The 24,845-nt window shown below is 48.3% G+C and overlaps 1 protein-coding gene across 8 annotated transcripts in view; it reads left to right on the top strand.

Annotated features, from left to right (window-relative positions):
- ATE1 (arginyltransferase 1) overlaps positions 1-24,845 on the top strand; it is a 781,290-nt gene that overhangs the window by 91,389 nt on the left and 665,056 nt on the right. For all 8 annotated transcript variants that reach the window (XM_069611961.1, XM_069611962.1, XM_069611960.1 and 5 more), the window contains exon 5: positions 11,176-11,427. In XM_069611961.1, coding sequence (XP_069468062.1) covers positions 11,176-11,427 — 252 coding nt within the window. The remainder of the gene's footprint in view (positions 1-11,175; positions 11,428-24,845) is intronic.

Below are 24,845 nucleotides of genomic sequence, written 5' to 3'. Positions count from 1 at the left end.
GTCGACTCGTTCGGCGCCGTGTCTGTCCGATACGGACATCGACACCTTGCCGTCGTATCAGCCCATGGCGCCGTGGGCACCTGTGTCGAGGCCGAAGCATTTGGCAGTCCCGACGTCGAGGTTGTCGACGCTCTCGACATTGAAGCCTTCGATGCTATGGGGGCCTTAATGGATTTCTTTCTCAATTTGCCGTTGGAGTACCCAGACATCGTGGATCCTCCAAGGAAGGCTACATCGAAGTTGGCGAGGCCGGTTTTGCCCAACAGACCCTCTTCTGTCCCCAGGCCTGGGTTTCAACCCCCTCTGGATTATATTTTTGAAGAGGAAGAAAGTTTGAGGAACCTGGTGACCTTGATGATGATCCAATTGTTTCTGGGGACAATCAGTTGGAGGAGTTGAGGCAGACTGTCCATGATGCAAGTGGACCGGACACTTCCCCGGAAGTGGAGTTTGGTAGACCTGAGCCTGAAGCTCATGCAGAGTCTTCTTATAGGAGACTCATGGCACGAGTCTCGGAGTATCTGGGCTGTTCTAGTCCTCCAGAAGACTGTGCAAGATGATCTGACAGACATCTTGGATCAAGGTCAGCCCTCTGACCCTGTTTTACCATTTAATTCTACCTTGCAGAAAAGGATGGCAGCTGCTTGGCAGTCCCCAGAATCTCTTCCGGCTGTGAATAAAAATATAACTAAGAAATACTGCCATTCCGTTAGCGACCCCAGCTATTTGTCTACTCACCCCACTCCTGAGAGTTTCGTGGTTCAGGCGGCTACGGCCACCTGGAGGCAGGAGGCGTACCCTACCATCCGTCCGGATAGGGATGACCAGCGCTTCGATGGTTGGGTCCGGAAGGTATTTTCTGCTGGGAGCATGGCCTTGAAATCGGCCAACTCCACGTATGCCTTCGCAAGGTTTTCACACACTCTGTGGAATTGTTTCCTTGGCGGCTGAGCATATTCCTGAGGGGGACGAAAGGGATGATTTCCTTGCTCTCGTGCAAGGATGCTATGTGTGAATCCCTTTAGTCGGGGTTGGATACGGCCAACAATGTTAGCCGATCCATGGCTCCGAGCACCGTGGTACGCAGATTTGCGTGGGTGAGGAAGTCGGGGTTTGCTCCGGATGTGCAGGTCCGTCTTCTCAACATCCCTTTGATGGTACACATTTATTTGGCAGCAAGGCTGACGAGAGCCTTTGCGAGGTTGCAGACCTCGAAAGCTGCAGCGAAGTCTTTGAGCGCTGCAGTGCGTCAACCTCTGCCTTTTCGTCCTAGGGGACAGCAGTGGAGGGGAGGTTCCTTTCGGTACTACTCCTCCTTTGGTAGTACGAGAGGGGCCGCTAATCAAAGGGGCAAGCTGAAAGGTACCTGTGTTGGACGGTGGTGCCAGAGCCGCTTAGGCAGCTGCATCTTTGCCTTCAGGCACTTCGCAGCCACTTCCAAACAGTCATGAGGCCATGTCCCATGGTTCGCCGGTTGGGGGGCAGACTGTCTCAGCATCTCGAAGAATGGCGGGCCATTACTTCAGATGCGTGTTTGTTGGATACCATAGCCCACGGCTACTGTAGCCCAGAACGGGGTATGTTAACTGTCTGACCATACCTAAATATAAGCTCACCACTATTGGTGGTAACAGCTTTACTGTAAAGGCAGCTAAATTCTGGAACTCACTGCCTCAAGATCTGAGAGCCGACCAACCCTACCTACACTTCATACATTTTTTTTATAAAATACATCATCGCTACTGACCCCTAGTCCCCAGTACCCGTTGTGGACCTGCCCACATCTGAAGAGACCTTCAGATTCTCACTCTGAATTAATGGTGCATTACTGCATTAACATCTGAAGACCATGTGTAATCTAGTCCACCTGTGAGCCTACATGATATACGAAGGGCTTCACCTTTGCAATATATATTTTTTGTACAGTGCTTATTGTTTATTTTTGTAATTATATAGGCCAATTGTTGTCTTTGTCCCTATTTTGTACATTGTGTATATCTTGTAAGCAGGTAAATATTGTATCCTGTGCACATTTCGCATCTTTTTTTAAGCTTTGCATCTCCATACTGCTGCGCCCTTTTACTTACGAGTCTGGTGCGCATAACAAATGAATAAACAAACCAACTGTCTTCCCTTCCTTCAGCGGCCTCACGACAATCCCCTGGGGAAACTCTTTCAAGCTTCCGTATCTGCTCCTTGCGCAGGAAATCTTGTCCCTGCTGGAGAAAGGCGCTATAGAACTGGTGCCTGTAGCGGAGAGGAACAAGATATGGTATTTATCCCAAAGAAAGACGCGGGTTTGAGACCCATCATGGACTTGCGTTGGTTGAACAAACTCCTCCGGAAGGACAGGTTCAAGATGGTCGCTCTTTCTCAAGTCCTCCAGGCCCTTCAACTTCAGGATTGGTTGGTGTCTCTGGACCTCTGGAACTCAAGGATGCTTACTTCCATGTGCTGATCTATCCCGTGCACAGGGAGTACCTGAGATTTGCGGAAGCGACTCGCCCTTTCAGTTTCGGGTCCTGCCGTTCGGATTGACCTCCGCCCGAGGGTCTTCACCAAGCTCATGGTGGTGATGGCAGCGTATCTCAAGCGAGGCGAAGGGGGGTGGGGGGACTCACATCTACCCCTACCTGGACGACTGGCTGATCCGGGCGCTAGCTTTGGATCATCTCGGTGTCACCTGCTGCACCCTCCACCGGCTGAGCTTCTCCCTGAATTTCAAGAAGTGGCACCTGATACCTTCCCAACAGCTCCAGTACATCGGGCTGTGTTGGATATGTCCTTGGAAGAGTTCGCCTCCCAAGGTAAAGGCTCATCACATTGTACAGATGGTGGACAAGTTTCAACATGCCCAGAGTCTCCCGGGGTTCAAATTCTTAAGGTTGCTCGGCCTCATGGCTTCCTGCATTTTTCTGGTGCCAGAGGCCAGGCTGCGGATGAGATCCCTGCAATGGGACCTCAAGATGCAGTGGTCGCAGTTCTCCGGCAAGATGACGGATCCTGTTCAGATCCCGCGCTCTGTCTCCCGGACATTCTGTGGTGGGTGAACGAAGGGAACTTGATGAAGGGGGAACCGTTTTGGCAACCGTGGCCAGAGGTGACTGTAGTGACGGACGCTTCCCTCACAGGATGCGGCGCTCATGCCAACAACTTGGCCACCAGCGGTCGTTGGTCTCCGTCTGAGTCCAGACTCCACATCAATCTGTTAGAGCTAAGAGCCATCAGGCTAGCCCTGAAGGCTTTTCTGCCCTCGGTACGGGGGGAGGGGGAGGAGTGTGTCTTGGTAATGACGGACAACACAGTGGCCAGGCATTACCTCAACAAAAAGGGGGGGACAGGGTCACTCCCGTTGTGCCGATGGGCAATGCAGCTCTGGTTCTGGGCCCTACAGCAGGAAACTTCGATCTCGGCAGTTCATCTGGCCGGCGACGAAAATGCGGCAGCGGACGCTCAGAGTAGGCAGAGCACAGTCTCTCACAAGTGGGAATTGGCTCAGGAAGTCCTTCAGGAGATCTTCACCCTTTAGGGAACCCCGCAAGTGGATCTCTTCGCCACCAGTGTCGCGTTTGTGGCGTTTCCTCCAGTCCTCGTCATTCTTCAAGTGTTGCAGAGGTTCGGTTCCCACATGATCCTCATTGCTCCCGATTGGGCCAGGAGAACGTGGTTCCCGGACCTTCTGGAAATGTACATCTTCCCTCCACGCTGTCTTCCCCACCGAGAGGATTCTCTCTCTCTCTCTCTCTCTCTCTCTCTCTCTCTCTCTCTCTCTCTCTCTCTCTCTCTCTCTCTCTCTCTCTCTCTCTCTCTCTCTCTCTCTCTCTCTCTCTCTCTCTCTCTCTCTCTCTCTCTCTCTCTCTCTCTCTCTCTCTCTCTCTCTCTCTCTCTCTCTCTCTCTCTCTCTCTCTCTCTCGTTGGGGGGTGCATCAGGTTCTCCATCCAGAGGTACTCTCAACCTTCACGCTTGGTATCTGAAAGGTTGAGGTATAAGGATTGGGACCTCCCGGATGACATGATGGAGGTGTTGCTTTTGGCCAGGCGGCCTGTAACAAAATCCCTGTACCGTTGCTGTTGGCGTAAGTTCTGCGCCTGGTGCAGGGATCACAATGTTGATCCTTTTCAGTTTTCCATTCCTATGGTGTTGTCTTTTCTGCTTTCTTTACTCCACAAGGGCCTTCAAGTGGGTACCATTAAAGGTTACCTGGCGGCGCTGTCTATCTTGAAGCGCTCGTCTGAAGAATTTTCTTACTTTAAGATTCCTTTTGATTTCTCAGTTTCAAAAGACTGACTAATGTATTCCCGCCATCCCCTTTCCAGGTGCCGGTTTGGGATTTTAATTTGGTTTTGAGATTTCTCATGGGTGCTCAGTTTGAACCTTTGCACTCTTGTCCTTTAAGATTACTGTCCTTTAAGACTGTGTTCTTGGTTGCGGTCACTTTTGCTCGCAGAGTGAGTGAATTGCAGGCACTTTCAGTTAAGCCACCCTTTACTGTGTTTCTCAAGGACAGGGTTGTACTGCGAGTAGGTCCTTCATTTCTACCTAAGGTAGTCTCTGAATATCATTTGAGTCAAAAGGTGGTTCTTCCATCTTTGTACCCTCCTCCTCATCCTGGTAAGGAAGAGGAGCGTCTCCATCGGTTAGATCCTAGGCAAGCTCTTAGCTTTTACATTTCTAGGATGTCGAGGGTCGGAGTGGACGATCAACTCGTGTAGGATATGCTGGACAACGATTGGGCCAGGCTCTTACCAAACAGACCTTGTCCAGGTGGATTATCCTTACCATTACGGAGGGTTTCTGGTTGGCGGGTAAAGACCCTCCTGAAGGATTGAGAGTTCATTCCACTAGGGGCGTGGCTACTTCCACCACCCTCCAGCGGGGTGTTCCTATTGGGAAAATTTGTGATGCCGCTACTTGGGCTTCTTCAATCTTCCAGCCTCTTCCACTTTCAAGGTACATGGTTCTGCCAGGCCTACCATTTCGTTGGGTAGTGCTAAAGGTGTTTTAAATCCTTTACTTACCGTCCGGGTTGGCCACCCCTATCGTCTAACAGTGGGCCTCATTACGAGTCCGGTGGTAACCCTGCCAGAAATTCTGTCAGGTTACCGCCAGACTCGTATTACCATTCTGCATCTGTGATTGCCGAAATCACTGAGGCATTACAACCCCGGTGACCCGGTAATTCCGGAGGCGGAATTCTGTTAATCCCCATTCCCATGGAGTCCATGCTGTAATGGTGCCGGTGTTTCCATGTCCGCCTGCAGCCAGGTGGTGTTAAACCCGCCAGGTCAGACCTGGCGGGAGTGACACCTCCCGCCTGCAGGACTCTTAATCAGCCAGTCCGGAAAGAACGGTGGTGGCGGATTTACCACCACCGTTCTTTCCGGACCGGCAGGGTCGTAATGAGGCACATTGTCTTTTACCTTCTGCAACCGCCTTTTCAAATAGTTAAACAGACTTGACTGCAGCTACTAGAACAGTTTGATCCTGGGCACTTTGCCTTGTACCACTGACTCTGGCTCAGGCCTATTGACTCTGGCTAAATCTGTTACAACTGCCTTCTCTAGATTGCTTTTCACCAAGAAATGTGTTGGTGCACCGAACTCTTATAACCACCCTTTCCTTCCCCTTTTTAATATTGTGAAGTGCCATTTTGCTCAGTTTTCACTCTTGCTCAAACTTGTCTACAATTTAAATAGGGAGTTGTGTATACTTTTCCTGACTGTTTTAACTTGCTTTGAGGATAGTGATTTGTGTGTTGAATTTAAGAGTGTGTAAAATAAATATATATATATTCTTTTTGATATAAAGCTTTGGTCAGTGTTTCCTTGTTCCATAGTACTGTTGTCATATTGTGTAAACCCTGAATACTGCTCATCTTCCTCTTGAGATAAGTCTGACTGCTCAGCCACAGCTACCAACTAAATCTTTGTGGTACAGACTGATACCAAAGGGGATTTACTGCATATACCTGTAGTCCTAATCTTCTGTAGTGCTCCCTAAGGGAACTGCGTTGGACGACACAATCCATTCGAACACGTTACTTACCAACTGGTAACATTCTTTCGACTGGATGTTCCTCCAACGCATTCCACGTCGCCCTCCCAGCCTGCCCCTCAGGAGTATTTCCTATGCGATTGCAGCTTCCGTTTCCTCAAGGCTAAGTGTTATGTTAAGTTCATTGCGTTTATATAGCGCTTTACGAAGTGCATTCCAGCAGGCATCTGAATGGTGTCACACGTTCTGGGGGAAAACACTTAAACTGAGGCTACGGGCGCCGTGCGTCCTATTTATAACACCCTGTGACGTCGTCCTCGACGGATGCCCTCGAGGGACATGGGTCTGACGACTTCGACGCAGGACGGCCTCTGCCGATAAGTTTCCGAAGTGCACAGCTGTGAAAATTACATGTCAAAGATGTGGAACGCATTGGAGGAACATCCAGTCGAAAGAACATTACAGTTGGTAAGTAACTTGTTTGTTTGGGCCGTTGGCCTCCCTTCCCCACATTGTTAGCAGAGGACAAGGCTGGTCACTCAAGCACAGCACACTTCGACTGCTCTGTGCACACAGAAACAGTCTTATCAGGACCACCTCAATTCAGAGTCTTCTGTGGAATCTGCCAAAAGGGTCTCTTTGCCCTAGAAAGTCTTGCTTCCCGTAAACAGTTTCTATTCCATAACATTCCTTTCTTTGCTTTCATCTATTTGGTGGGACATCCACCCTGGATCTCCCTCCATTGGGTTCGGACCCCCTTCTCTCTCAGCACTGCGGGCTCCCCTGTCGGGTGCAATCCAGATCGTCACTTTATCAAAGTTCCTTTCTTTATGTCATTGAAGACTTTTGAATGTGCCAGGGACTTTGACTCAGACCCTCGCAGGACCACTTCGATATCCTTCCTTTCACTTTTGCATTGGAGATAATCTTGTCAGAGGCCTTTGATTTTGCATGCCCGACCACTCTGTGATTATGTCTCTCTTCATACAGTGGTATGGGGTTACTTTGTTTCACCACTCTCGCCATCTGGCCTTCACTTGCGTGTTTTCCTGAACACGCTATTTCTCATTTTCTTCTCGCAACACCGCTGCTGCTCACAACCTACCTTTCATTCCAGACCGGTATCTCTTAGCTTCCTTCACTCACCGGCTGTAAGGGGATTTTGCTTGACGGTTTGGTCCCTGAAGCCAAGGACGGTTCTCCGGCAGCTGTAGCTCCTCCCTCTGTCACTCAGTCGGGCTGGAGGGCCCCAGATACTTCAGACACCCTGGGAAGCATCTCTCATTCTCCCAGCTGGGCAGGTTGCTTGCTATTTTCCAGTTTCCACAAGTTTCACAACCTTCTAAGGCATGGGTCAAGGGTTTTTCTGCTTCTGGGTTCAGCTGCCGCTTAGGAAGACCTGCTCCTTCGTGTGCTTTGCCTCGCTCGTCAAAAGGTGTTTAGGTTCATAATGAAGGCTTCCTTCAATCTGGCTCGAGCCTTCTCTCCTGCAGAACAGTTCACACCGAAAGCTTCCCTCAGTTGGGTTCGAGCCTCCCCTCAAGATTTAGAGTTCACAGAGAAGGGTTTCCTCTGCCGAGCTCGAGTCTCCTCTCAAAAGTCACAATTCGCAAAATAATTGTCTTTGTACTCCCAGTACCAGAATGTAGTGTAAGGATTTTGCTCCTACTTCACAGCCCCCCAAAACGGCATGCCATGGCTTTGGGAGCTTCAGGAGCTAAAAGGGGATTTTGAACTGAGGTCAGCGTCTCACAGCTTGCCCCTCAGAGACCTGGGCTTGTGTGCCTGGCCCAGGGGAGGAGTTCTGCTGTAGGTACCGTCAGGCAACCCCAGCTGCCCCTGGTCTTGCCTTCTGGAGGTACAGTTCCCTCTCCACACTGCAGTCTCCTCTCAGGTAACTGGGCCAGTGGTTGGGCGTTTTTCTCCTCCTCCAGGTCTTCCAGGGTCTCTGCAACTTGCTTGGTCTTTCTCCTGCTTCCCGGCACTTCCCAGCATCCCTGACTCCCTCAAAAAGTGCCTTTGCTTTCCACCTCTTCTACTTCTAGGAGAGGTAATTGGGTTCTGGTGTGCATAGTTGTAAATGGAGGCCCGACTTTGCCTGGCCTCATTACTGGGACAGGAAGGGGTTTAGGTCGAAATGACCGAAGAAAAAGGTCGAAACGACCAAAAGTTCTAAAAATGCTACCACCAAAGGATCGAACACCAAAAGTTCGATCCTCTGGTGGTAGCATTAAAAAAAAAAAAAACGGGGCTGCAGGGGTTTCCCCCGCTCACTATACTTTATGGTATAGTGAGCGGGGGCTGCGGGGGACACCCATGCAGCCATCCGTTTTTAAAAAAAAAAAAAAAAAAAAAGGACCCTGCAGTGCCAGTTCCCAATCACAGAAGTGAAAGGGAAATGGCGCTGCAGGAACCAGCGTGAAGGTGAAGTTAAGTGGGGTTTGTGGTTTGTGTGTGTGTGTGAGAGAATGTGTGTTTCGGCAAATTATCGGGGCAAAAATGTCCAAAAACAAAGTATTCGAACTTTTGGTAATTCGAACATTTCGTTTTCGGATATTTCAGCCTCGATAATTTCCCCTTCGGTCAAATCACTGGGATTCCAGGAAGGAGCCTGTTTTCTGTCTCTGACTGGGTTTTCTGTCAGTAATCTTTATCCTCCCGATCCCTCTCTTCCTCATCTTAGTGTTTAAATTAAAAGGGGGTAGTAGAGAGTTGGACAGTCAAATCTTGCACAGTAGGTTGAGGAAGAGGTTTGAAAGGGAAGTGGATACCGCGTCTCGCGATCGGGTGCCCCTACCCTGCTTCCCGAGGACCCCTCATCCAGGTGATCCTCCCACACTGGTCCACCCCCTAGGAACTGGATCCAACAGGGATGGTCGTGACCTAGCCATCTGGATGACAAATCCCTGGGGATATGTACGTTGAGAGACCCTTTGGTTTCTTACATCGCTCACTGCAGAAAATGATGCAAATACATTTGAGCCGGCCTGGGGCACACTGGACCAAAGGGTAGATGAAACAGTATCCTGGGTCGCGGCTTTCTTGAACCACACGGACCGCGGGTTCTCAAGTTGCTCGCAGTGGCGGGCCGAAGCAGTCGGTTACTGGGGAAACGGCGATTGCTCAACACGGAAGCGCTGTTTTGGCAACGGCTAAACATACTGTGAGCACACATGTGCATTGGGCTATGCAAGAGGTGCCGCGCTCGCGGCCATCTTGTAGAGTGATTGAATTAAATTAGAGTTGGTGGAAAGAAGGGCTGGGTGTGCTTGTAGTGAGTCTATGAATTTAATATTGGCGCCTAACGCGTCAATCGTATGCACTCTAATGCTAGCCCAAGTGTAATTGGTGTTTACAAAGCACAGATTAAAACAACATTGTCAAAATACGTAACGTCAAATGCAGGTTATTGCATTTTTACAGTATGTCACTTTCAAAGATAAATAGTTGGCCTGTGGCCACAATAGGGATCTGCAAACAGCAATCTAGGGTGCATGAGGAAGCGGTTCTCTGGAGGTGCGAGTCAAAGTCCTCATCGGCTAGTTGGTATACTCATCGCCAAATGTGCCAATCCCTCGGGGTGTATATGTTCTGCCCCTATGATTTATAGATGTAGTGTCCAAAAACATATGCAAACCCAGTATTGTAAGTTCAAGGTGAACCACTAGGGCAGGCATTGTTGCTTGGTGTAAATCCCTCCATAGTTTTAAATATTTGACAAAGAAGGGGGGTTTGCACTGCATCCCAGAAACCCTTGTTTTTCTGGTGCAATCCCGGGTTGTCATTCAAATACGCCGAACGATCCAAACATTATTAGCAATAAAATTTTGCGAAAAGTCTCTTAAACAGGTTTTACCGTACCTATTGGGCAGTGGTTGCGTCCCTATAATAAATATATACATTTGGTAGACTGTTCCAAATTGAATCGACAAAACTATCGCCGTAAAAATTCAAACCATATAATCACTGCAGATCTTTGACTGGATGATTGCCACTTTTGCTTTTGTCATTCTTACGGATCGTTTGTGAATGTTTAGGCTTTGAGATTTCTTTTTAAATACAACCCCCAGGTAAATGAACTGTTTAAACAGCACCTGCTTATTTCCATCCAAGCTGAAAGAGCAGGAGCGTCCTCTTTCCTCCATTTTCCAATATTAATGGGTGTCTATCCCTCCAACACCCTACACAAATCGATTAGCCTTTGAATGGCCCTAGAGGTTGTGGCTAAGAAGACTGTCATCCGGTAACTAAACAGGGGAGTCCCCCCCCGCAGTTGGTACATCGAAACGCCCATCCACCATCACCTTTTCCAGGTTGAACAGAATCCTTTGTTTTAAAGTCAAGAAAAAGAAGTGGGAAACTTTGCTGTGCATGTAGATCAATAATTTACCTTCAGACCTCGGGCCAGCCCATGGCATGGTGAACATGTTTGACAACATTGAAGCAAGCAGCAGAGGGTTAACACATAGCCTGCATGCCAATTGTGTATGATAGTGCAGCATAGGAAACGAGAAGCTCCGTGCGGTTGGAAAATCCTCTGCCTCCAGTTTGAGAATTGCTCTATATTACCAAATCCAAAGTGTTGAATGAAGTGCTCGGAAATTGTTGGTAATCCGCAGAACACTACTTGTACCCAGAGGGCCACTATGGGCTGGTGCCATTTCCAGGAATTGACATGCTGTCCTTAATTTCCCAAAGCATATCTGATTGGCTTTAAGAAAAAAAAAATAGATTAAACGCAAACACTCTGAAAATAAAAGGTGGTTGGTCTGGAGCACACCACCCCTTAAAGAGCAGTATAGTTCATCACAATACAGAAAGTGTGATTCTGAGAAGAGAAAGCACAAACTTGAGGCTCTTGGTAGATGGTACACCTTTAAAGTTTATTCTGTGTACTGAACCATGCTGCAGAACACTCTTTACTCAAAGCCTTCGGATTTGGCCCATTCTGAATAGGCCCTTCTCTAGGCTGAGCGCGTTCTTGCAAAGGAAAAAAGAAAGGGGTGTGGATACGCTTGGGTGACCCCGAGTTCCATTTTTAAGAGCGAGCAGGTAACCTGCTGCAGTGTTCACAAGAGCAACATATTCTTTCTGTTGCGTTGCATTTGTTGAGCATCTAATCATGCTTTTGTCTCTGTGTATATGTGCCGCTAACCATGTGTTCACTGTTTTCTGTTCAGGTGAGCCGATGGATTCACAGATTGGTGATCCCAACTTGTGCAACTTTGTGAAAGAAGGCCGATCAGAACTAGAAGAGTGTGAATTGAGGCCACTGGTGACAGAGCTGAAGCAAGGCCTGCAAAACGAAGTCTGGGAAAATGAGGCTGATAAAAGCCAAGTCTTGGAAACACGCACAGAGGCGAGCATATTGCCGGCGGAGTGTGGGCATCCGTCCAATGCAGATCCAAGTAGCTGCGTTGGCCCAAAGCCTGGTGAGTGATGGCTTATCTCAGTTGGCCCCCATCAAATGCCCCACATTCCCCCAAAACCATGCTCGTGATGGCTGTGCTGCCCCTATATCCATAACCGCTCCATTATGGCTGTAATCTCTGTTCTGCCCAAAACCCCTATGTTCATCATGTGACTCTATTGCAGTGCTGGGCTGTTTATCCAGTAGCCAGGCATTGCTGGCTCAATGTTAAAGAAATTAAATTAGGCTTTTATATTGTGTTTAATGCCGGATTCCATCCAGCCTCTAAGCGCAGGACCAGGAATCAAGCTCCTTCTGCTCAGTGTTGTCTTGCTTCCAAGACAAGCACTTTGTCCCTGAGGTATCCTCCCGGCCCTGTTAATCGCCTCAATATCGCTGGGCTGTACCAATGACACACTACTGCTGAGTCTTTCCTCCACTCCAAAGGGAGTGTGCTACAACCCCCACCCCACAAGTAGTGACTGAGGTAGGAATAGAGGTAGAAAAAACATATACCTGTCTCTACGCATGGAAAGCAGAGACTAGGCCGCAAACCCCTGCAGTGGGTTAGCCACCCTCACAAGATTGATTTACTAATGTCATGTAATGTGTTGCTCTACTGTTCAACCTTCTGCCAACCCCTTCCTTATCAAAATAGACACAATTTATAGTAAGACATCATACAGTACTTTATATAGATGCCCTACACTAAATACACATGCACACTAAATACACACATGCATCTTGATTCTCAATAATGAACACTCAATGAATGCTCTCACGCTCTCCTGCAAAGTGCATTTCTTTTTATTAAGAGAAATAAGTGATAAAAAAGCATTGTCGCTAGTATTGTAAGTACTGTGAAGGCATCATGAAGCAAGACACAGAAAACCGATTCAGAATTCAAAAAACAAAATACTGTAGTAGCCTAAAGCCAGGATGGAAGAACGGCCTAACTTGCCCTATACTAAGGTGGGATGTCGCTGCCAAAATAAAAATATGGAAAGTCCGAGTCGAAAAGTTCAACTTGGGAATCTGTCTTTGTCCAAAACCTATACTTGCTCTCAAAACTAAATCTGTACAATGTGTAGGGATGTCATCAACCAAAAGAAAATGGTGTTTAACACAAAGTTCTGAGCTTCTTCCAGCTCACAGCTTCCTTTCAGCTCCCTTCCCCAAGTGTGAAACAGTTCTGCAAAAAAGTCTCAAAATTACCTTCCTTGGATTTAAGATGAAATAGTCTTTATAAGTACTCGTTGTTCCCTTCCCTAAGTTCTAAGCAACACAGTTCAAAAGCAAAGTATCCTTGTCTTCATAATTTTAAGTTCCAAAGTTTAGTTATTTTTGTTTTTAAACATTAGTTCCTATGTCTAGCTTTCACACAAGTTGAGATCATCAGTCATTTAACCTTTAAAGTTCCACTGTAAATCAAGCTTCAGTATCTTTTGTTTGCATGGTCTTTAAAGTCACATTCATTTTAGCACTCGGCATACTGTGGTTTGCTTATCCTTTAAAGTTAGATTCATTTCAGAGATTCACCGTACAATGGTTTGCTTGGATTTGAGGTTCCATTCCCTTTCTGGTTCCAAATGTCATAATTCTGTTTAACAAAGTTTTGATTCAGTTCAGTGTTAAATAGTTATGCATTATGCTTATGGTTCATTTTCGCTTTATCTGTTGTTCAATATTCATTTGTTTCTCTTTAATTGAATTCCCCAGTGTTCGGAGACCTTCGTGAACGTGTTTCTTGACACATGCAACCACTTTGATACAAAGTATTCTGCCAATAATAAAGTTCACACACTCGCGCACTGGGTTTCTCATTCATTAGAAACTCACTGGTCGCTTTAACAGTTCTTGCTGCAAGGCGGATCACCCAGCCTTCTGCTTTTAGTGTCAGGACTCCAGCTTCTACCCCTCAGACATTCCTGTGTTGATCCTCCCACAACGGGGAATAAACACTTAGACCAAAAGGGAACAAGGACAGCCTTCTCACACAGCTCCCTTCACCTTGTTCAGCCTGCTCCAGGGAGTTCCAGCTCCCACGCCACGCTTCCATGGACCGCATCTCTCCATAACCCTCAGCTTCTCAGCGTCCTGCTTCAGTAGTGTTCTCTGCTGCTTGCACTGGTCTCCTTGCTGCTTCTCCTGTTCTGTTCCCCATTGGGTTGGTCTCCTTTTATACACCCGCAGCCCCTTGAAAGGCTGCAGGTGTGAATTAGCCTGACCACGATCAAAGGGACATGCCTGACCATCACAGCTCTTAGAAGGCATCTTCCTTGTCCCACTATCAGAGTGGTAAAAGCGCATAGTCTTCATTGCTCTTAGTTGCCTCTTCTTCGTCCTAGTACTGTTAAGTGTCAATTGTGGAGAAATGAGGGGAACTGGCTTATAACAGCCTATGAAGGTTGGGAAGGGTACCGGTTGGATGTCCATAGAGAAAGGGGGAAATACCATGTCTCACACAAGGTTACCCCACTCCCAGTCCCTGAGGACCCCCCACCCAGATGATTCTCCCTCGCTTCTCTGTCCACAGGGTCGGGGTCCAGTAGTGATGGCCTTTCCTTGGCCACCTGTGCAAAGGTTTCTCACAGTACCCCCTCAATATGAAAAAGGTTATAAATGAAAACACACATTCCCTAGCCTATATCTCTACTGCAAATGAGTCGACATCTCAAAAACATAAAAGCTCCTTTAAAAGCTATTGTATCCTCATCAATTCTCACTAAACAGCCACATTAAATAAACCAACTTTTTAATACCTCTCCTCTTTCCCAATGTGATATTAAAAATGGGTAAAACTGACTCTGCAGTCTTCTGTGAGGCTAGGGAAGTGCAGCTGCTCCCCAATAGTTCCCCTAAGGGTTGTTTAATGCGGAAGGACCTCATGCAAAGGGACTCCCCTCCTGGGGACAAGGACGATCACCTGGGGTACAGCCCAATGGATGTTGCCACTGCCCGATATTCCTCAGCCCTCCCCAATGTCCATAGTCACTACATTGAAAACAAGCCTATGTAATATAGGACCTAAAACCAAAAGTACTAGGATGCGGAAGAACACAGGAGACCTAAAGATCATGAATTGTGATAACACTGGTACGAGATGGCCCCAAGGAGGCAAGAGGATTAAGCCGATAACAAAGAAGGACTTGTGCAATCCTCGTGGGAGGAACTGGATACAAAAGTATGAAAATGAACAAAGGACTGTTCATCAGAGAAACCTGGCCATGGAGCCGAACGCAGCCGAAGCACGGTGGTGGCAGGAGCAGCAGTAACGAGTCCTGTTGGTGAAAGCAGCCAGCAGCCGAAGTCTTCAGCACAGGAGATTTGAATGCCGACCAACAGCTGTGGAGAAGTGCTGAGCGGTGTGAGGAGCCAGGAATGAGACCCGGGCACAGGGGATACATGTTTGGATATAAAACATTATTAAAAATAATAAAGGGGTTGGAAAATGCCTCACTACCCCTAATGTAGGGGGCATTTCCCTACCTCATCCAAAACTAATGGATCTGTCCATTGTCAAGATGCCCAAAGCAAAATATATGTTGTTTGTAAGAAATCCTATTCTGGCCCTCACACTCTAAAGCTAACTCTAAGTTGTGAAGGATATTGTCTCTGGTTCTCAAATTGCACAAATGTTCAGATCCAACACAAAAGTGTAAATTAACCGAAATGTTTCAAGTGGACAATGTTCATAGTTTCAGGGAATGGCTCCCTTCCCAGATTCCTTTTAACAAAACACAAAGTTCCAACAAAGAATAATCCAAGTTCCTTGCAATCCCAATAGGTTACCACTCTCCTCTTGGTGGGTTCAAAATTCTCAGGGAAATGGCTCCCTTCCCCAGGTTTCTCTTTACATTCAAAACAGTTTCAAATCCTTAGGGCATGTGTCTTCCTTAGGATTCTCTGTTACAATTTGGGTGCGGGTCCCAGACTTGCAGAACACCTGGTATACTCTCCTGCCAGGCTCTTTTCCACCTTTTTATAACCATTCACAATCTCAAGGACATGTATCTGCCTTAGGATTCTTCTCTTTCTGTAGTTTATTAGACACACTTGACTTTGCCTGGTTAATTCTCCTGCCATTTCTTAGACACGGTCTCGTCATACACTTGGCTTCACCTACTCTTCTGCCAGGACTTCCTTTTATCCAGAAAAATTATATTTTCCCAATGTTGGCTTATTGACCCTTGTTTAGCAACCATACTTGCTCCTTCTTTCATACACTGGATCTCTTCCCCCTTCTTCAAGACCATTCACATTTACTTTGTAGTTTACTTTGGAAAATGGACTTGGCGGTCAGTTTGTGGCATGAGTCACAAATAGGTTAATCTCTTCACAGGCTTCCTTTTTCCTCTCCCGTGTTCCTTTCATGAAATGGCACACACTTTCAGGCAACCCGCTAACCCACACGTCATCCCTGAGCTTTCCGGTGTCGGGTTTCCCCTTAGTGCACCAGTCAGGAGGGTCCATTCTTAGTCTTGTGTAGGGTGTTTGCATTTACGTTCTAACAGCTGTCTGTCTGTGTGTTGTTCAAGAAGTCAACCATAGTTTCCTTAGCTCACTCATACATTGCAGGAGTCTGCTGTCATCCCATTTCAAGATGGTGAAAGCAATCCTCAGATTTGATTGGACCCTGGTCCTTTGTGAGGTAGTTTAGAATTCCTGGCATCCATTTTAAACTGCCTTTCATTCTGACTTTAGACCAAGAAGGTCACAGTGTCTATAGATCCAGAGATGCAACTTTTAAAGCAGACCTACTCAGAAGAAGAACCCAAGATAAGTTCTAAAGAAAGGCAAAGACTAGAAGATTTCTCCTCAATCTTCAACAGGAAGTGAAGTGCCGCTTTATTTACTTTAGAAAAGATGGTGAACTTGTTTAAAAGCAACTTTTTCGCTTAAATATATTATGTTAAATCTAGAGTAAGCAGTTTTTAGTTTGAAGAAGTTCCCTGTTTGAGCTTGGTATCTTTGATCAGTAATTTACTGACACGGGCGAACTCCTTGTCTAAAAGCGCGAGTCACCAAGCACTTATTAATAGATTACTAACTACCGGCGTCGCTGCAATTAACCTCTGTGCGTGTGTTCGCCAGCAGACTTCAGGAGGATCAGTAGAGAAATGTGTGTAAACAGCAAGGTTGGAGCAAAGGACCCAGCGTAGCGTCGTTGTGCGCGTGTATTGTGAATTCATTTCTTTCCTGTCTACGCTACTGCGCGTGTCGGCGAAAAACAACTTTATCTCCTCAGGAGCACCGCGGTCATCTGTGTCCGTTACTAGGAGCGCGGCGAGTCAGTGAAGTTTGAAGAAGAATTTCCGAAAAAGCAGCGTAATAGTAAGCAGCGCAACTAAAAGCATTTACAGTTCAATTAAGCAGCACGGCTTGCATGAGCTTTACAGCAGTTCTTGTTAGACAAGTTAGAAGTTTTATGAAAACTCAGTCTCAACAGCACTTAGACACTTTTAGAATTCAGCACTAGTTAAAGAAGGTTAAGTGAATTCCAGTGCTGAATGAAAAGAGAAATACAGAGTCCGTTATAGGCACAAGAGTTGAGCAGTGAGGACAGTCACAGAATCCTGGGTGGCAGTTGGGGAGAAAATGCTGGGAAATGAAGACAAAAGAAGCTTCAGCTAAAGGAAATATTCTTACAGCCTTTCAGCAATCGGCAGAGGCTCTCAGGTCTGTGAAGTCATTAAATCCTGTTCAGAGATCCAGAGGCGACATCAAGACCAGTTTGTTTTTATCCACGTCCCCTTTCCCCTCTGTGTCGGCTCTGCAATTTTAGAACTGTGGATTGCAGAGTGGATGAACCAGGGCCATTGTCTTCTTCTGCAGGAAGAATTGAACTGGGACCTCAGATCCAGGTGCTTCCAGTGTCTCTCGCATTTCTCGGCTTCTGCTCCCTGCAATAAGATGGCTCGGCGTCCAAACTGCTGTGTCTTTGACTACTCTCTGGTACCTCTTCGCGCCGCCTGCTTTCACCGTAATGCCACTTCCCACGGCGTGCTTTCCCTCAGCGTTCTGACCGGTGTCGGCATAGGCAGTGGTACAACCCAGCCTCTGCAGCTCTCTCTTCTTGGTGTCAGCTGTTGCATATCTAAACTTTACGGCATGATTGACTAAGACAAGGCCACTGTGTTAGTTTACCAGTCTGTCATCTTCATTGCTTCGTTCCTCTTTCTCCTTGTTCCTGGTATGATATTGAGGACGCTGATGTTGGGCCCTATTGGGAGTAATCATCACTGATCCCTCCCTCTTCCTCGTCTCAGTTGTTAACATACTGTTCCTAAGGTGGCATTGAGGAACACTTGAAGCAGACTTGGCAAGTGGTTGAGGGACAGTGTGTCAGGTCCTGAGTCTTGATCCGCAGAAGCTGCTAAGCCCCACAGATCCCCCAAAGATGTGCAGTCAACTACCGAGGAACACAGCAGAAGTCCTCACTCCGCCGAGGGAAAAGGGGAAGTGGATAAAATAAAAATAAAAAATAGAACACAGGTCGCTCTCTCTCTCAACAGCTGAGCACCTGCAGAGGACGAGAAAATGATAGGATTAATTTCTCCCATCACCCACCAAACTTCCCCAGAAGAGATAAGTACCTGTTTTGTCTTCCTGAGATCTGAAAGTGTCAGAGAACTGAAGAGTTGAATCCTGCAGGAGTGAAGCTGGCCCACCTAGCCCCCCCAAAGCCTGCCTGCTCAACAATCCTATAACGTAAAACTATTGGTCAGGCAAACCCAAGAGGAAAGGGGAATGGATAAACAAACAAACACAGGAACTCTTGCTTCTGGCGCTCTTCTGTTTGTCTTCACAGGAATGTCTCTGGTATTAAGCAATAGAGAACCTAAAAATAAAGGCAATCTTTTTAAATATTATGCTAATCTCAATTTCTATTCTAAACAATTTATAACTCTGTTCTCATACCTGAAGCCTATGCTTATATAGCTAATAGGCTATTTTCTTCTGTCTTTTTCTCATAAACAGGAGACTTCTGCAATTGTCTTTTCTTGACCAAACTTTAAACGTATTTTCAAGGAAGAACTTCTTATTAACTTCGTTTCTTCACTGAATTCTTATTCCTTGCTTACTATAGTGTCCTGGAAATAATTCCCATAATTATTACTACCTTATCTTTTTCGGTTAACAATTTCCTCATATAGAAAATGTTTAATATTAAAAACCTGGTGTGGGTTTTGCAGAAGATTAATTTCACCATGAAGTCTTCAGGAATTTAATTAGTGGAAAATTCTTTCAATCATAGAAATTCTGTAAAGTTTTCAATTCACATGTGTGAAGCATAACAAAGATTCACAAGGTTCAGCAATCCAAAAGATAGCCGCAACGCAAGCACGAAGAAAATCCCAAAATGGCCGCGACACTCGACGCACTTCCAAAATTGCCCCGACGCTCGAGTGACGCAATAGGGTCCTTTTCACAAAGCGCGCGGTTAAAAAAACAAACCATAATTAGTCTTGCGCTCGTAAGAAAAAGGTTAGTATTGTTACAATATATATGTTAACTAAAAACGAGCGAAAACGCTCACATTAATTGAACAATCCACATTTTCACGAGAAAGAGTTAAGCTAGAATTTAAAAAATAAAATATATATACAATAAACTGAACCAAATGTCCAAATATAGTTCTCATGACAAAATAAAGAGTTCTTTGAATTTTTAAGAAATACCACTGAAAACTTAGCTTCGTCTTCACTTGAAAAATCTGCCGCTCAGCCAACCAAAGCTTCTTGGATCTTCTGTAGATCTTCCCTCACAATAACTGGAACTACTACTTAAATCCTGATTTTTTATATATATATATATATATATATATATATATATATACACTAAAAGATAGTACTATAGTTTAGTGGAAACTATAACTTTAATCACTGGAGAGAACTAAAACATGACCTATCCTGGTGAAAGCTTTAAAGGCAGTTGATAGTTATTGGAAACATTCTAAATGACATCACAATGCTGCCTGTTATTAACTACACCAATCACTGCTGGGAAAGTGTTCCACCATCTTGGCTTGGGGCATTTTCATCTTTCTAAATGAAAGTTAAGGGAACAAATAAATAACAATGAAATAGAACAACTAATTACAGGATTGTTCTACTCTCTAAATAGAATCTATTTACTATTAAAACCACATTCCCCTTCCAACTTTCCTGAAATAGTATTTGCAACACTATTCTCCTAGGAATTTTGCCAATGTGAGGTACAGAATGTGAGAACCTGACAGAAAGGCGTGGAATTGGAAGCTTCAATCAATCAATCCCTGGACTCTTGGATAGACTGACTGTAAATGTTCACGGAAGAAGTTACTTCTTGAATTATATGAACTCCACAACTTGAAGCTCTTTAATCTTGGAAGTTAGGAGGGCAGAATATGACTTCAAACTGACAAGGGATCCCTAAATGTTCACTTCAATTTGGTGTATTAGTTCAAGAAAAGGAGTTCCTGTTTGCAACTTGTAGGACTCATATTATTGTCTCTTCTTTGGTTTCAGTCAATTGATTGCTGATCTTATTCTGTTTTAGAGTTGAACAGAAATGAACCTTCTTTCCAAAATGGTTATTCCACATCAGCTGATTAAATAACTAGCTTTTCACTAGGTTACGTAACGTTTGCACTTTTAACTTCAGACACTGCATGAAATGTTTGTGTCAAACCTCCTTTCGTGACTCGTCTTTCTCCTGTTGCCTCGTACAGTACTTGAGACACTAGTCACTACTCATGCGCACTCTGAAATCAGGCTCACAGTAACTCTCCTGCACGCCAGTGCAAAGAGGAAAGTTTTGTGAACGACACATGCGCAGCTACACGTCATCAAACGGCAGTGCTACCATCTCGTGCATGCGCGGTCCAAGCTTTGCTAATGAAACATGCGCGAAGACGAGCAGCAGAGTATGCTACCGTCTCACGCTTGCGCGCTCCAAATTTCACAAATGATTCATGCGCCTAGACAAACACAGCCTAAACTTCTAACTCGCGTGTGCGCGTTTGAATCACAACTGCACTTTAACTAGCGAACGTGATTGGCGTTGTGTTACTTCTTTCCACAAATCCCTTCACTTTTTAAAAAGCTTTTAAATGCTGACGAACATCAATTTCGCAAGAGCGCTGTAAGAGTAAGTTATTTTGAAAGCTTTACTGAAATTTGAGTTTCGAACTTCAGAACCACAAAAGATTTCTACACAGCTTTAAGTACACTGGAATTATATTTTAAACAGTCACTGTAGAAAATATACATTAACTCTAACTAAATACCCATCAGTTGCAAACAACACTTCTCCTTAAACACACTTGTAAATACTATGTTCTGTAATATGTCTCTTCTCCTAAATCCTAGAGCGCTGCGCTCCCACCAAAAGGACCGCTTGTCTTGTCCCACGCGGTTAATCTCCAAACCATCTTCCGCTTCAGGTTACTTACAGGCCGATTCATGGAATTAATGTGCGTCGAAAATTTCGGCGCAAGCGTGCGATTCGCAGTGAAAGAGCGAAAATCGCAGTGCAAGTGCGAATATCGCAGGGAAACCAGCGCACATCTATTCTTGGAAGTCTGTGCGCGAGTAAAATCAGGGATGTGCGCTGAAGAAGTACGCGGCACATGCCGTCGCACAGGTCATCTAACAGCGTGTGCTAAGGCCACAGCGAAAGCGCACATAGCGCGGCGCACATAACAAAAGTAGGAGGAACACGGGGCGTAACACTCGGAATGGGGAACAACTTGTGAAAATGTGGGCATCACAGGGGGAAGTACAGGAGGCAAGTGCGCGGAATGCCCACACGCTCGCCTACAACACGTATTCATGGAATCAAATGGGGCAAACCAGCGCACGGGCAAAGACGCGCACTAACCAAAACCTGTCCGCCACACGAAGGCAGACGTTCGCGTCCCTGCACTGGAATAAAATGTGCACCAAAATGTGTGCTAACAAAAAGCACGAATATACAGCTCTGATGAATGTCCCATACTGTGGCCCCCTAGGACAAATGACGTGCAAAGGGGTACGCGACAAACAGTGACACCCGCTGTGTGAAAAATTAGCTTGTGCGTGTATTTCGTGTGTGCATGGGAAGTTCTACACGCGATCGTGCCTGGGGGAGCGGGATACGTGTATTCCAGGGGTTCGTGGGAAGTTTCAAACACGATAGGCTCTGTGAGAGTGGGGTACGTGTATTCCTTGGGTTCGCGTGAAGTTTCACACGCGATTGGCCTGGGTACATGTAAATCTGGGGTGCGCGGGAAGTTTCACACGCGATTGGCCTTGGTTGAGCGGGCTATGTGTATTTCGGGGGTGCACGGGAATTATCACACGCGACAGGCCCTGTGCGAGTGGGGTACGTGTATATCTGGGGTGCAGGGGAGTCCTACACGTGAATTGGCAGTGTGGGTCCTCCCAGGTGTTCCCTCTACACCCTCCACGACCCCTGCAGGCAGCGCACACCACAGGGGACTTCATGTCCCGCAGGCAGCCCATCCACCATGGGCATGCCCCCCAGGCAAGCCACATGTCAGCTTGCACTACTGATCACCAACGCATGACCTCCTCCACACCCACCCCCAGCAGTGCAGGGCACCTGCCAGCAGGCCCCCACTCATGTCCCCTTGCACCCCCACCCCCCAGCAGTGCAGGGCACCTGCCAGCACGCCCCCACTCATGTCCCCCAGCACCCCCACTCCCCAGCTGTGCAGGGCACATGCCAGCAGGCCCCCACTCATGTCCCCTTGCACCCTCACCCCCTAGCAGTGCAGGGCACCTGCCAGCAGGTCCCCACTCATGTCCCCTTGCACCCCCACCCCCACCCCCCAGCAGTGCAGGGCACCTGCCAGCAGGCCCCCACTCATGTCCCCCAACACCCCCACCAGTGCAGGGCACCTGCCAGCAGGCCCCCACTCATGTCCCCCAGCACACCCACCCCCCCCCCCAGCAGTGCAGGGCACCTGCCAGCAGGCCCCCACACATGTCCCACTCATGTCCCCCAGCACCCCAACTACCAGCAGTGCAGGGCACCTGCCAGCAGGCCCCCACTCATGTCCCCTTGCACCCCCGCCCCCAACAGTGCAGGGCATCTGTCAGCAGGCCCCCACTCATGTCCAACTCATGTCCCCTTGCACCCCCACCCCCAGCAGTGCAGGGCACCTGCCAGCAGGCCCCCCCTCATGTCCCCTTGCGCCCCCACCCCCAGCAGTGCAGGGCACCTGCCAGCAGGCCCCCTCATGTCCCCCAGCACCCCCACCCCCCAGCAGTGCAGGGCACCTGCCAGCAGGCCCCCACTCATGTCCCCCAGCACCCCCACCCCCCAGCAGTGCAGGGCACCTGCCAGCAGGCCCCCACTCATGTCCCCTTGCACCCCCACCCCCCAGTAGTGCAGGGCACCTGCCAGCAGGCCCCCACTCATGTCCCCTTGCACCCCCAACCCCAGCAGTGCAGGGCACCTGCCAGCAGGCCCCCACTCATGTCCCCCAGCACACCCACCCACCAGCACTGAGGGGCACCTGCCAGCAGACCCCCACTCATGTCCCCTTGCACCCGCACCCCCAGCAGTGCAGGGCATCTGCCAGCAGGCCCCCACGCATGTCCCACCCATGTCCCCTTGCACCCCCAGCAGTGCAGGGCACCTGCCAGTAGGCCCCCACTCATGTCCCCTTGCACCCCCACCCCCCAACAGTGGAGGGCACCTGCCAGCAGGCCCTCACCCATGTCCCACTCATGTCCCCTTGCACCCCCACCCCCAGCAGTGCAGGGCATCTGCCAGCAGGCCCCCACGCATGTCCCACTCATGTCCCCTTGCACCCCCAGCAGTGCAGGGCACCTGCCAGTAGGCCCCCACTCATGTCCCCTTGCACCCCCACCCCCCAACAGTGGAGGGCACCTGCCAGCAGGCCCTCACTCATGTCCCACTCATGTCCCCTTGCACCCCCACCGCCCAGCAGTGAAGGGCACCTGCCAGCAGGCCCCCACTTATGTCCCCCAGCACCCCCACCCCCCAGCAGTGCAGCGCACCTGCCAGCAGGCCCCCACTCATGTCCCCCTGCACCCCCACCGCCCAGCAGTGCAGGGCACCTGCCAGCAGGCCCCCACTCATGTCCCCCTGCACCCCCACTGCCAGCAGGCCCCCACTCATGTCCCCTTGCAACCCCACCCACCAGCACTGAGGGGCACCTGCCAGCAGGCCCCCACTCATTTCCCCTTGCAGCCCCACCCCACAGCAGTGAAATGGCGATCCCATGACACAAACCAAAAGTCAACTATGTACATCAACGCATGTCCGCCACACGAAGGCAGGCGGTAGCGCCCCTGCGCATTAAAAAAATGTGCGCTAACAAAAAGCCGTATATACAGCTCTGATGAATGTCCCATACTGTGGCCCTCTAGGACAAATGACGTGCAAAGGGGTACGCGACAAACACGGACACCAACTGTGTCAAAAATAACGTGTATTTCGGGGGTGCGCGGGAAGTTTTACACGCGATTGTGCCTGGGTCGAGCGGGGTACGTGTACTTCAGGGGCTCACGGGAAGTTTCTACACGCGATTGGGCCTGGGCGAGCGGGGTACGTGTACTTCAGGGGCTTGCGGGAAGTTTTACACGCGGTTGGGCCTGGGCGAGCGGGTACGTGTACTTCAGGGGCTCGCGGGAAGTTTTACACGCGATTGGGCCTGGGCGAGCAGGATACATGTATTACTGTGGTGGGCGTGGAAGTACAGGAGTCAAATGCACGTAACGCCCACACCAAAAAAGATGCGCTAATCCGGAAACACGTACGCCAGCAGGAAGCAGTTGTACGTCGACCCGCGCAGCATAAAAGTGCGCGCAAACAACAAACAAGCTCAGACGCCAGGATGAATATACCGTTTCTAGCAGCAGTGGCTGTGGGATACCGCAGGAGGAGGAGGAGGATAGTCAGGGCCCGAATTTTTACACCCAGAACCAGCCTTTTTGGGATGCCTGATGACCAGGTGTATGGGAGGTACAGGTTTCCACCTCACATAATACTCGACCTGGTCAGTGAGTGGGAGGATGACCTCACATCACCCACCGTCTGCTCCCAAGCACTCATCCCCCTGGAGAAGGTCCTTAATGTACTGCACTTCTTGGCCACTGGATCATTTCAGCGGACAAGTGCCATAGTGGGGGAGGGGGGGCGTCGCAGGCCACGCAGTCACGCTGCCTACACCAGGTCTTGCCCATCATGTCTGCACGCCCATCAGTACGCAGGCACATATACCTGCCCAGAACACCTGCAGAAAGGCAGGCTGTCGTCCAGGATTTTTACGGGGTGGCACACTTCCCCAAAGTGCTAGGTGCCATTGACTGCACCCATGTGGCTCCACGTCCCCCCAGGGCATCTGAGCACATCTATAGAAACCGCAAGCACTGGCATTCCATCAACGTCCAGGTAGTATGTGATGCCAAGGGAATCATCACC

This window comes from Ambystoma mexicanum, chromosome 8, assembly GCF_040938575.1.
Source record: "Ambystoma mexicanum isolate Mex_15411 chromosome 8, UKY_AmexF1_1, whole genome shotgun sequence".
Taxonomy (NCBI): Eukaryota; Metazoa; Chordata; class Amphibia; order Caudata; family Ambystomatidae; genus Ambystoma; species Ambystoma mexicanum.
Note: the sequence above shows the minus strand (reverse complement) of the source record. Positions and strands in the feature narration are given on the sequence as shown.